The sequence below is a fragment of the Doryrhamphus excisus genome, chromosome 11 (assembly GCF_030265055.1).
Source record: "Doryrhamphus excisus isolate RoL2022-K1 chromosome 11, RoL_Dexc_1.0, whole genome shotgun sequence".
Classification (NCBI taxonomy): domain Eukaryota; kingdom Metazoa; phylum Chordata; class Actinopteri; order Syngnathiformes; family Syngnathidae; genus Doryrhamphus; species Doryrhamphus excisus.
In genome coordinates this window covers 14,098,124-14,112,102 of record NC_080476.1, presented here as the reverse complement: position 1 = coordinate 14,112,102, position 13,979 = coordinate 14,098,124, and the positions used below count along the sequence as shown (strand labels likewise).

The following is a 13,979-nucleotide window of genomic DNA, read 5'->3' as shown; positions in this document are numbered from 1 at the left end:
AGAACATGCAAACTCCACACAGAGATGGCCGAGGGTGGAATTGAACCCTGGTCTCCTAGCTGTGAGGTCTGCGCGCTAACCACTCAACTGCCTTGCAGCCCTAACTCTCATTATGTCTACTATATTGGGGAATATGAGTGTAAAGTTGACTATAGGGGTGTTAGTTCATGTCTAGAGGGCTCTACTAATGTTCATTCATTCATTCATTTTCTACCGCTTATCCTCACAAGGGTCGCGGGGGTGCTGGAGCCTATCCCAGCTGTCTTCGGGCGAGAGGCGGGGTACACCCTGGACTGGGCGCCAGCCAATCACAGGGCACATATAGACAAACAACCATTCACACTCACATTCATACCTATAAACAATTTGGAGTCGCTAATTAACCTAGCATGTTTTTGGAATGTGGGAGGAAACCGGAGTACCCGGAGAAAACCCACGCATGCACGGGGAGAACATGCAAACGCCACACAGAGATGGCCGAGGGTGGAATTGAACCCTGGTCTCCTAGCTGTGAGGTCTGCATGCTAACCACTAGACCGCCGTGCCGCCTATATTTCGGTTAACAACCAACATTTTTGCTCAACTTTGCCCTGACTTGCGTTCGCCGACTTGTCTAGTGTCCAAAATACCGTTTTGTTTGTCTGTGCGGCCATCTTGGATGAAGTGCACAAACATACTCGCATAGTGGGTCACGGGCGCCATTATATACATCACCAAGCACATGGACCGCACCAACGAGAAAGACGATGGACTCTACCGAGACAAGGTTGCAAAACCTCCGAAAATTAAGACTGTCATCGTCAATGTGACGGGAGTGACTCGGTCATCCGTGATTCCCGAAGTCTGCTGGACAACGCTCATGTTGGCAACGACAGTGAGACCTGGAGAAGTGTGATTGGAAGTAATACCCCCCAGGTTTGAGCCCAAGCAATGCTCTGTTGTTGGACTTGTGTGCTCATCAGGTTGTCCATACGAACATCTTGAAGGACAAGTATATATCGACATGACATGTAATATCGGTATGACATGTAACTATCGGTATGACATGTAACTATCGTATGACATGTAACTATCAGTGTGACACGTAACTATCGGTATGACATGTAACTATCGTATGACATGTAACTATCAGTGTGACACGTAACTATCGGTATGACATGTAACTATCGGTATGACACGTAACTATCGGTATGACACGTAACTATCGGTATGACACGTAACTATCGTATGACATGTAACTATCGTATGCCATGTAACTATCGGTGTGACACGTAACTATCGGTATGACACGTAACTATCGGTATGACACGTAACTATGAGTATGACACGTAACTATCGGTGTGACACGTAACTATTGGTGTGACACGTAACTATCGGTATGACACGTAATATCGGTATGACATGTAACTATCGGTATGACACGTAACTATCGGTATGACACGTAACTATCGGTATGACATGTAATATCGGTATGACATGTAACTATCGGTATGACATGTAACTATCGTTATGACACGTAACTATCGGTATGACACGTAACTATGAGTATGACACGTAACTATCGGTGTGACACGTAACTATTGGTGTGACACGTAACTATCGGTATGACACGTAATATCGGTATGACATGTAACTATCGGTATGACACGTAACTATCGGTATGACACGTAACTATCGGTATGACATGTAATATCGGTATGACATGTAACTATCGGTATGACATGTAACTATCGTTATGACACGTAACTATCGGTGTGACACGTAACTATCGGTATGACACGTAACTATCGGTATGACACGTAACTATCGGTATGACACGTAACTATCGTTATGACACGTAACTATCGGTATGACACGTAACTATCGGTATGACATGTAATATTGGTATGACACGTAACTATCGGTATGACACGTAACTATCGGTATGACATGTAATATTGGTATGACACGTAACTATCGGTATGACACGTAACTATCGGTATGACACGTAACTATCGTTATGACACGTAACTATCGGTATGACACGTAACTATCGGTATGACATGTAATATTGGTATGACACGTTACTATCGGTATGACACGTAACTATCGGTATGACATGTAATATTGGTATGACACGTAACTATCGGTATGACACGTAACTATCGGTATGACACGTAACTATCGGTATGACACGTAACTATCGGTATGACACGCAACTATCGGTATGACACGTAACTATCGGTATGGCACGTAACTATCGTTATGACACGTAACTATCGTTATGACACGTAACTATCGGTATGACACGTAACTATCGGTATGACATGTAACTATCGGTATGACACGTAACTATCGGTATGACACGTAACTATCGGTATGACATGTAATATTGGTATGACACGTAACTATCGGTATGACACGTAACTATCGGTATGACATGTAATATTGGTATGACACGTAACTATCGGTATGACATGTAACTATCGGTATGACACGTAACTATCGGTATGACATGTAACTATCGGTATGACATGTAACTATCGGTATGACACGTAACTATCGGTATGACATGTAACTATCGGTATGACATGTAATTATCGGTATGGCATGTACGTAACTATCGGTAGGCTGGATCGGTGTGTTCCTACTATCGTGACCTCACTCCTCTGCCTTCCTGGTAAGGTCTATCCGGGAAGGAGTCTCTGCCGGATAGTTGAACCTTGAATTGAGGAGGCGCAGTGTGGTTTTCATCCTGGTGTGGGAACTGTGCGGAAACTTGATGGTCTTTGAGGATGTGTTTTGTGGACTTGGAGAACAGATTTAAGGAATCCTGTAGGTGATGCTCCAGGGATATTGGACTGTCTGATTGGGGCGATGAGTTAGTTGGACTCGTCCACAGTGAGGATTGGACTCTGCTAGGGCTGCCCCGTCACCGATTCTGAATTTCTAGAAGCAGCCAGAGCATTGAGCGAATCCGGTTTGGTGGATGCAGAATTGGGTCTCTGGTTTTGTGGATGATGTGGCTCTGCTGTCTTCATCAGAAAGTGATATTGAGCGCTTGCTGGATTGGTTCGGAACCTAATGTGCAGATGCCAAGATGGGGATCAGCGCCTCCTAGTCCAAATTGAGGAAAATACTTAATTTGACACTCGGGCAAGACTTGGTTTAGCACTTTGGAGGAAAAAACTTGTAACTGGTCACTGGCACACATCAAGGTAGGGATTTAGGTCCAGTTCTGTTTTGAGGCTGTTGCTTGGCAAATCAAAGTATTGCCGTTGATTGCATTGAGAACAAAGATACCAATTGTCTCTTGGTTGACTTTCCAAACTTTGTCACGTATTGTGAGCTTTTATGAAAATGGCATAATGGCTTTGTTTGTGTCGCAAGGTCAGCTATTGTTCACGCCTGCAGCAGTTTACATAACTCGGAGATCCTCAGCTCTTAAGGGTTTATGTCACAACTTGGAATCCTCACAATGATATGGGTCAGCTCCTCACTCGTCATCTGGTAATGAGCCTTGAATTTAAACTAAACCTATATAGTACAATGCAACTTCCTGACATCTTTTGTCATTGGGCGTATAGCTGAACTAGGTCATAAAGAGGTGCAGTTTTGTATTGCAGGAGCTGCAGTCGTGCGGTACAGTTACAAAATACTACACATCACAGTTTAGAGTTACATCCTGTATATAACAAGTGAGTAAAACTACCTATACAGTATGTATGACATAGCCTTGTCAGTTCAACAATTACACCCTCGCTCCTACCACTCCTTTTTTTGGATACCACGGTCTTATGTAACTTCTTGTATATTCATTCATTCAGGATGAACAAATTAAAATAGTCAATATTTAAATCCGGTCCTGGTATAATTGGAAGGGTTAGGGGCAACTGACTTATTTATTTTGTTTCTGAGATGAACAAATAAAGATATTTTACGGTTTTGCAGCAAACCCCGTTAGGTTAGTGTACAACAAAATCTAGACTGAAGTGCAGCCCGCAACTTTTAAATATTATTTTATCAAAATGGCCCCCTTTCCTTCTGTTGAATCTGGTATGTCAGTCACATCCACAAATGATGAAAACATAACATCTTTCCTTGTGTTTTTCTTGTAATATCATGATGATAATAATATGCTTTGTCACCTACAGTATCACACAGAGCTGAGATGTTTCTTTCTTTCGGCTTTTTCAGTCTGTTTAATGTATAACAAATTAGCATGTACATTAGATTAGATGGTTTTTATTGTTTTTATAAAATGTAAGTAATTGCCCCCTGTAATTCTTTAGTAACCGAAAACGTTTGGACACTCCTTAAACTCTGCAGTGAGAGGCCTGGATGCGGTGCACCTGCCGCATGTCACCACTAGTAGTCCTCATCTCACACAACAGCAATTGGACTAATGTTGCCTTTTAAGGCTATTAGTAATTTATAAACTCTCAACACTGCGTTGCATAATATTTTTTGTGGTTATTACAAATTATTACAAACAAGAAAGAAACAATACAACTATACAATACAAAATGATATTAAAAGGGCCAAGTGTCCGACAGAAGTGCGCAGACGGAGGGCCCCTGAAGGCAGCATTGCTACTGGACAGGTCAATTACAGTAATGGGAATTTCGGCTCTTCGAAGGTAACTGGTTCTTTTGGCTCGGCTCCCTAAAGGGTATCCAGTGCTCCTGGTTTCTTATATTTTTGTCATGCAAAAATATAATTCTATTATTGAGTGAATGCTGGCATTTAGAAGCGCTATGTGTCTCAGCCTTTGTTTCCTGTTGACCATTTTCATCACCTTTACAACCCGTGTGTGCGCACTATACAAAATGGAACTAGCATTTTGAAAACGGCTCGTGCAGATCGAAGAGCTGTCTCTGAGAGCCGCTTCGTTCGCGAACCGCCCACCGCCAGTCAGTGGGAAGACATGGCTCCTTGCGGATAAACAAACCCCCTCTCGCGTGGCTCCAAGAACTTAACGTAACTAACCTTAACAACGTTTTTTATCACTGTAGCGTGGAATTTTTAACACGGAGTATCACGTCACAGAAAGCGACTACAATGAAAACGAAGTCACTTTGCACGAATCCGCTATGAGGTGAGTTTGCTTCAAGTTGCGCTAGACATTGACCGTTAAGCTAATGTTGGCTAACTAACCCAATCATTTAACCAGTCGTAGCGAGTTCTAGCTCAGTTTCTCCCGAATTGTATTGCTTGTAATTTTTTGTTCACGTAATACCGTCATTATATTGTAGCCTCACGTAAGCCAATTAAATAGCTGACTGCTAATAAGGCATTGACTGTAGTCCCATTATCTCTGTAATACGAAGCGTCCCTGTGTGTTTACAGTAGTAGTCCAGTACAGGGACGTGTTGTCCTTGTTTCCTTCCTTCACATTATCACTTGTTGCATCCAGAGCCGAATAACTATTCGTTTAGCTTAAGATGTATTTTAAAGAGCTGTAACTTCTGACGAATTCGTACATTTATATTAATTTCAAGGAAATCCAATGACTAATCAATCAAAACATACCTACTACATTCAACTTAAAGTCATAAGAGTCCTACATTCTTCTATTTTCGTCCTCTCCTAATCAGATGGCTTCATATATTTCATGCCATATCAATTAACTACCTCATTCTCCCCGTTTCTCATCTTTCCAGTGACTCTATATAACAACTGCATGCTGCATGTCTTGACGTAAAGCATCCATCATCCATCCACACCTCAGTCTTGACCCACTCTGGAGATATGACTCGGTCACTATTACCCGTCCGTGCATGTTGTGCTGTGAGCGTGGCACAATGAGAAAAGACGGGGATAACCCTCCGATATTTTCAACCAAGAAACAATGCCGGGGCCAGATGAACTGTGGACCAGAGTTAGTTGCCGTTTTGGAAGTTGAGAAGAACCAACCAGAGCGGGATGCAGACCAGACACAAGCGGCGTACGAGCAGCAGACTTCCCGACATGCTTGCCAAAAGCACTTCAACAGACCACGGTGCGCCTTTAAAGACAATGGGCGATACGCTAACACTGAGGCCGGCCCTTCCATTCAGAGAAAACAGACAAATTTAGAGCAGCTGCTGCTGACCTTGTCTGGGAAGATAAATAGTGAGCAGGGAGTCTATAAATTGCATCAGAGGGAGGACTTGGAGCTCGAAAAGGCCATCATCCTCTGCCACCTGCTCGAGACCCACCAGGAATTTCTGCATAAACGACAGAAAGCAAGAAAACTAACCCAGAATGGCAGCTGCGTCGGTGCGATTGTGCCGCATCTAACCGACTCTAGGACCGGACTGCATAGAAACACGAGCGCTTCGTGCTCATCGCAGAAGAAGGCCAAGCAAGTCCAGGCACTACGAGAGTCAGAACGCAGCGTCTCGGCCGTCGATGACCCCTGCGCCACCTGTTGGAGCAGCGCTATAAAAATTTGTCACCCTCACAACACTCCCCATGCATCGTGGGACGGCCAGCCCCCTCGTCACGCAAAGTCTACCAAGTCAGACGGGTCTCCTCCCTCCAAAAGCATGGAACGAAACTTGGAGGTAAGTTCAGTTATTTTTTTCCCTGAATCACTTTTAATGTCTTACCTATTAAATTCATTATCAAAATAAATATTCTGTGTTTAAACAGCGTGGCCATAGGAGATATGGCTATTTGGATTTAAAGTACTTTAGCATCATTTTATGTTATCTATTGCGAGATTTATTTAACTTTTCAGTTTCGGCCAGTGGTTCTGAACTGGAGAATTGAACTAAATAAACCATTTTTTTGGGTTGTGCATTCAGTGTTCATCAGAAGTACGGAAATAAGTACAAAAATGTCCATTGCAGATTGAACGAGAAAAAAAATCCCCGTGTAAAATCACTAACAATCAAAATCTTGTCAGCCTTTGAATTGTTTCCTCAAGTGTGAAACTGCAACTCCACAATAAAATTAGTCCCACTTGCTCAAATGCCTGCCTCCTGAACCCCCCCCCCCCCCTCCCCGTGTTGCAGTGTGTGCTGCCCCCTTGAACAATCAATAGGGAGCCAACATCATTCCAGCGTCGTCTCCATGGAAACCAGCAGTAGTCGCTGTTATGATTGGACCCTGCCTGAATTCTTGCCTTTTCATGATAGGACGATGGAAGCGGCCCTCCCCACCCCCCCCCTCCTCTCAATGACACACACCGTCTCTCACACACACATTTTTTCCCGTCGTCCTTTTCTGTGTCGGAAGTATAAAAGATTGTCATGTCTTCTCGCATCTGGGTGAAAGCAATACGACGCTCCGATGAGGGATGGATGCTCAATGAAGAGCTAAAATAACGCCGACGTCTCAGCCTTACTGGGAGGGGGGACTGGAATAACGGACCTGGTGCTTGGATTCCCCTTGTTTGCTATTTTAGTTTGGGCCTGTATGTCATTTTCAACGTGATGTACATTTCTGGATGTTACACATCACCTGTCGGACAACTTGCTACGGCGTGGATACGTCGTTTCTGTTAGGAAGAAAAGCATCAAACTCTTGAGGCTTGACTTTGTACTGAGGATGAAGTGTGGTCCGGAATGCTAACGGGAACTTCAGTCACCGAATCGGCATCAGATGCTAAAGTATGTCCTGTCTTTTTTCAAGCCCGCTGTTTTGGATTACGTCATCGCTCAGAGAGGGACGAGGTGCTTTTGCAAGAAAGATCTTTTCCCGATGCTGAATAGTGACTATCGCCTGAAGGAGTGTTTATACCAGAGAGGGAACACGCTGTGCTCCAGCAGTTCACATGTGACATTTCAACCAGACTGTGAAAACCACTTCTGTGTACGGTCTTCCTCATGATTCCAAGGAAAACCTGCCAGATCTGTTCCAATTCTAAGTCAGCCTCGGCTTCATTTGCACTCCTCTGCTAAGTCGGAGTGATGTATGACTTGTGGACTCGACCAGAGCAGCCTAAGCCTATATCGGTACAAGTCCACATGGAGAACCATCCTCTGGGAGAAATGCAACAAGAGTTGAAGACATCAGAAGAACACAGAGACGATAGACGCGGGCTGACGGACAAGGCCATGCTAGCCTCGGCTAATGTGACTTCAACTTCATTGCTGGGGAAGAGACACCATTCGCTTTATGCTAACCTCAATGCATTTGAAGCAGAAGGAAAACACAAGGTACTTGTTTTGGGTGTTCTCGTGGTATTTCATGTTTTAAGCTAAGAAACATGTGAATAGCAGCCAGAAACTGGTGCAACACCGAAACTATTTTCCACTGGTAGATCACAGAAAAATGCAATAGTTGAGAGATTTGGTAAATGAGTACTTTCTACAGGTTGATGCTGCGCTCATTAATATCTCAGTGCGTGGGTTACAGGTACACTTGTGTGTATAATACTTGGTGGAGTTAATGGCGCAGTGAGTAATTAGTTCCTCAGGAAGTGCAACGTCACGCATGTGTGATGCAAAGGCCAAGGACCTGATCTTGAGACCGAACTGCTTGTTTTTGTATGAAACTCCTAAATGAGAAGGTTTAAATGAGAAATTATAAGTTTTTTCTTTTGCCGCAAATCTGATCATAGGTTCCAAATTATCTACATGCCTTCATATTTGATCATCTTCTGACGGGTGTATTTTCGGGTAATCCCAAGATTAAGATAAGATATGCCTTTATTCGTCCCTCAGTGGGGAAATTTGTATTGCACAGCAGCAAGAGTACAGAGTCAGTTAAGCAGTACAAAATACACAATATAGAAAAATAAACAATATAAACAACCCAAGTATTAACAAAATCAACAGTTTTTGCCAGAGTTATATACAATACAGTATGTAGATAATATGAAACGAGATGAGATATATGACCAGTCTATACACTGAGATCTTGTTAGAGAGTTAATATGAGGCATTATGGAAATACTTCACATAGAACTTAGTATATTGCATTTAAAGCCCTTAATATTGCACATGGAGGTTGATCAGATATTGCACAGTGAATGGGGTCTGGAGTAACTATACTGACTATAAAAGCAAGTATTACACAGATGTACATAGTGGTGTAGAAGACGGCATGCCTGAGCTACTCGCTCTGGACTTTGATTTCTCTCTTAAAGAATATGCTTAGAAATAATTTCAGAAACAAAGGGCAGTCGTGCCAAAATGTTAGACTCGTTAACTTTGCATGACCACCAGAGTGTTGTACAAATGTGTTGAGAAGAAATACTTCTTCTTCCTGTACCGGTACCAGCAACGCATGTCTTTCTTGACCTATTTTGTACCTGTGGGAAAGTGGAAAGTAGGCCGTGAAAGTGCTGTTGTGGAAGACCTCATTATCAGACTGCACCACGGTGACTATGCCTGAAATGGTATTTTTTTAATATTTGAATATGTTTAAAACATTAAATATTCCTATTCTGCTTACCAATCCTTAACTTGATGATAGTGATCTGTGTCTTTATGTAACAAATACGCCTATCTGTACTAGATCATGGATATAAATACGTTCATGGCTACATTTCCACATGGATCTAGAATCTGGTTATTTGTGTGTATTGCGTATTTGTTTTGCCTGTTTTGCTGTGGTTAATGAATGATTGATAGGATGGGGTTTGGGTATTCTCTGGAGACTCCCGTCCCCCCCCCAACCCAAACATCAGTGTCTGGCTGTCTGCTTAGAAAGCGTATCGATGCTCTCTACGGAAAACAGAGGTCATGCACTGCCTTCGCTGTCTCATGCAAATGCAGTCATTTTCAGTATTAGCCTATATTTGATGGTATACTATATGTATATATACATACACGTGCATTTTGGTATTGCATGATGATTAAGAAATGAAATCCGTACTCACTCCATATCCAAAAGTGTAATAAGTAGAATGCATTCAGTGATGCTGTTCAAACCAATTTTTCCTCTTATGATGAAGATTAAAAAATATCCAGAACAACAAGTAGACATGACTTATTTTTGAAGATATTTGCTAAGTCGTTCTTCGTTATTCTTTCATCATCCATTTTCTTCCGCTTATCCGGGTCACGGGAGCAGCAGACTTCCCACACTCCGGTCACCTCTTCCAGTTTCACGGGGAGGACACTGAGGCGTTCTCAAGCCGGCTGGGAGACTTATTCCTCCCAGTTGGTCACATTGTAGGGCGGTAGGGTAGAGGATTTCCTAGGCCAAGGTTGCTTACCAAGACTGCATGAGGTGATATATCATGTTTTTGAGTTTTTACAAAAACAGACTGTTTAAATTGAGATTCCGGGTTGTCGGATGTTTGCTCGGCCGTACTGGAAAATCATATTGTCGTGTAACCAAGAGTTACCTACCGTACTACAAAATGTAGCATCATTTTGAGGCTGTATTGCCTGCCTCTGGTACAAACACTAGAAAGCATATTTTATTTATGTATTATTTCGGCCTTGCTGAGAAGCCCGGGAGGGTGGGGGGGTGTAAGCTGTGTCATATGTTGGCTCTTTGTTCTCTTGCTTTGTTAGGCAGACCCCCCGAATTGCTCAGCGTTACCCCAAGGGTATAGAGCAGTGATAAATGCAGGAGATTTGCGAGGACACTTCATAGAGCCTCCTTATGATTTATATATGAGCATTAGGAGATTCGGTCTCAATGCTTCGGCCATCTTTCTTTATATTGAATGGAATTAATGTCAGTAATGATATATTTCATGTAGCGACTGGCCTTATCATGGAAGCAATATTGAAGTACTTTAGGATTATGAATAGTTATTTTATTTAGTGTTTTTCAATGTGTTTATTTCATTGGAGCTCATTTGCTATGCGTTGATGGGCGGGGATTTAGAATTGAAATGTTGGTCTTTGGGCTGGAGACCAGCGGTGTCCAATGTGTGGGTGCGGGGGGCGTACAAGATTTGACAAGGTGCTCGTGCACTACCTGCCGTGTGGTGACATTGTGGCAGCCATTTTATCCCTCCGTGAATGTATTTATGTTCAGACAAGGCGGTGTTTTTAGATTGAACATACCAGCGCTCGCCTGTAACATGCATTTACTCCCCACCCCCCCAATACAAAAATAAATGTAAAACATGTACAGCCGCACATCGCTATAAACGGTGTAGGCAGTAAAATGATGAAATAGACTATGAGCCTATTGAAGAACTGTATGAAGGTTGTTATTATTATTATTATTATTCACTCATTTATTGTTCTTCCTTAAAAAAAACACAGTGGCCTTTCATTTATCCTAAATGCATTCATTATTCATCTTGCTTGTACTTCTGTATAAGTGACAAGATTCATTATTTATGGTATTATTTCATCATATAGTCCGGGTTTATTCACTTTATTTTCTTGTCAGAATACACTTTTTTTCTCTTAATATTCATCTGTAACACAAAGATCAATGATAGCACAATGATAGCACAGAATTATCAGGGTCCGAGTCTCAGTAGGGAAGCCCAGACTTCCTGGTCCCGGGCCAGCTCCTCTGGGAGGACACCGAGGCCAGCTGTGAGCCATAATCCCTCCAGCGTGTCCTAGGTCCGCCCCGGGGCCTTCTCCCGTCTGGGTATGCCCGGAACACCTCACCGGGGAGGCATCCGGAGTAGATGCCCGAGCCACCTCAACTGGCTCCTCTCCATGTGGAGGAGAAGCGACTCTATTCTGAGCCCCTCCCACTATCTCCTCGGGTGAGTCCAGCTTACCCGATGGAGGAAACTCATTTCAGCTGCTTGTATCCACGATCTCCTTCTTTACAGTACAAATACAATTTCATCCTCCATCTTAGCCATCGCTTCCTTTGTGTGGAAAATAGAAGACTGCCTGAAGCCTTTTATTAGAATTAAATGTCTCAGTAAAGTAATCAGGCTCCCATCCGTATTGGTTTCAAGAGCTGATGCAGCAAAGTCAGCGTTTCACAGCATCAATATGTGGAAATGCAATTTTTCCTTTGCTGAATCACGTCTTCCTAGTGAAGTTTCTAGCCAAACGAACTTAATACGAATCAGTTCCATATCATACACACATACTGCATATGCATACAAATGGAGTAGAAGGAGAGGACTAATACTGCTGCTACCCTGACAGCTTGTGTTTTTCACCCCTGGCCTCTTGCCTCCGACTTGCATCCGCTACCCGACCCAGGTCCATGTGCTGTGGGAATGGAACAGGCTGAATGCTAATTCTCACCCTCATTTACACCCATCATCATTGTTGATTAGCTTGCTTTGTAAAAGTCTTCTTATTGTTTGCTCATTTCTCACCACATAGCAAGCATACGACAACAATGCAAACCACTCGGCAGACGACAAATTCAATTTATTAAAGAATGGTCAACGCGGTCTAGCTTCCTTTTGCGTTGTTTGTGATTTCATGTTTTATTCTTTTTGCCACTCACGCTAAAGGATTCACCTCTCTTAGCGCTGTGGCGTGGGTGGACAGCTCTTGTGTCTGTTAAGCTGAGGTAGTGTGATGATGTAATACATAGGTGGGCTGATGGAGACCGTGTCATGAAAAGCTCTTCCTTCATTTCCTGCAGATTTGACAAACAGACCCGAGAAGCCCCCAAACGGAGTGCCAACGATTTAGACTAAATGAAAATGACTTTCTTTGTGAGGCACTGTTGGGCTAACTCGCTGTTTTCGTTTTCCAGAATGGCGCAGACTATCGGTTTCTGGTCCGACAGAACTTTGAACTCTTGCGTGCGCTGGATGAGCTTGAGAAGACTTGCAGCATCCTGAGGGAGGAGAATGGCCTGCTGGTAGGATTACAAGCAACAGCGTAGTTATTCTTCACTGCTGAATTTCAAGCAGAGGTGCAACAGTTAATCAGTGAATCTATGATTAATCGATCATCCAATTCATAAACAGCTATTTTGGGATTAAAACCCTGGCCTGATATTGTCCAGTAAAGGTTTCCACATACTGTATATTCATAGTCCTCTGTCCTCTCCTAGGACTCCTCATCATGAAGGCATCAGATGAATAAAACAAAGAAATTTCCCTTTAAGATGTTTTTGTAGATAATGCAGCATCTGAGCTGCAAGAAATGTTTTTTGGGGTTAGAATAATGTCATATGAGAGAGGAAGATGAACATTTATTAAGATTATTTAAGAAGAAATTTGAAATAAAACAGAAAAAATGGGAAAAGACCAAAGTTCATATTAATAATACACTTGATATTTTTAGTTTGTGTCAAAAAAAAAAAAAAGTCACCTGTTGTCTTTTGCCATCCAGCTCTCTTTTGGAGAACAGCAAGTTGTGCAAAAAGTACTAGAACATTTGGACATTGGAAAGTTGAACCTGCTGATTGCAGTTTCATTTTAGCTTCACCCTGAAATCGCCCAAAAAGCCCAACATCGGCGTTCCTCACCATGCTGTTTCTTTCACCCGTGTGCTTAGCGGAAGAGCAGCGCTCCAGAGACGGAGGAGAAGGTCAGGCGACTGCGGAGGAAGAACACAGAGCTGGCAGTTCTTGCCAAGAAGCTGGAGGAGAGAGCCAGGAAGTTGCAAGAGGCCAACCTCAAAATGGTAAAACACTGCAAATAAAATACCACAAATGGGGCATGTATCGCCCTCACTTTGACCCAAACACGACTTGGCTAGCATCCTCCACATTACGCCGTCTGGTGCTCATGATACCAAATTATACGCTTCCTTCTTGTAGGTGAGTTCTCCATCGCTGATAAGGCCCGGGTCAGTGGAACAGTATAAGCGAGCGTTTGCGCGGCAGCGAGCGCGTGACCTTGCCCAGCACGCCGATGCAATGTTGTGTAAGGACAAGGAGATCGCTGCACTGCAGCGGGGGTTTCAAGAACTGGAGACACAACACGGCGCCGCAAAGGTACACGTTTAAATATCTCTCTCTAAATCCATGTTATATTTTTGGATGGACTTGGTCTGCCTCCGCTCCATTTGTATTGTTATTACTGATTATCACTGATTACTGATTATTACTAAGTTATTACTGATCTTGAAGTGGAAGTTGTCACAATTACTCCCCAGCTTCTTCAGGCTCATAGCGACACACGCATGCCCTCTGCTGGCCAGCAATGGTAATGCAAAAAA

At 43.0% G+C, this 13,979-nt stretch overlaps 1 protein-coding gene across 12 annotated transcripts in view; it reads left to right on the top strand.

Moving 5' to 3' along the window:
* Nucleotides 1-4,753: 4,753 nt before the first annotated feature.
* Nucleotides 4,754-13,979, top strand: part of LOC131138653 (peripheral-type benzodiazepine receptor-associated protein 1) — a 44,141-nt gene continuing 34,915 nt past the window's right edge. For 4 of the 12 annotated variants that reach the window (XM_058087754.1, XM_058087758.1, XM_058087756.1 and 1 more), the window contains exons 1-5: nt 4,755-5,077; nt 5,643-6,527; nt 12,565-12,672; nt 13,314-13,442; nt 13,579-13,755. In XM_058087754.1, coding sequence (XP_057943737.1) covers nt 5,760-6,527; nt 12,565-12,672; nt 13,314-13,442; nt 13,579-13,755 — 1,182 coding nt within the window. In that variant the 5' untranslated portion in view covers nt 4,755-5,077; nt 5,643-5,759. Of the gene's footprint in view, nt 5,078-5,642; nt 6,528-7,103; nt 8,127-12,564; nt 12,673-13,313; nt 13,443-13,578; nt 13,756-13,979 lie in introns of those variants that run through there. The other 8 variants (XM_058087755.1, XM_058087761.1, XM_058087757.1 and 5 more) reach the window with 7 other exon arrangements.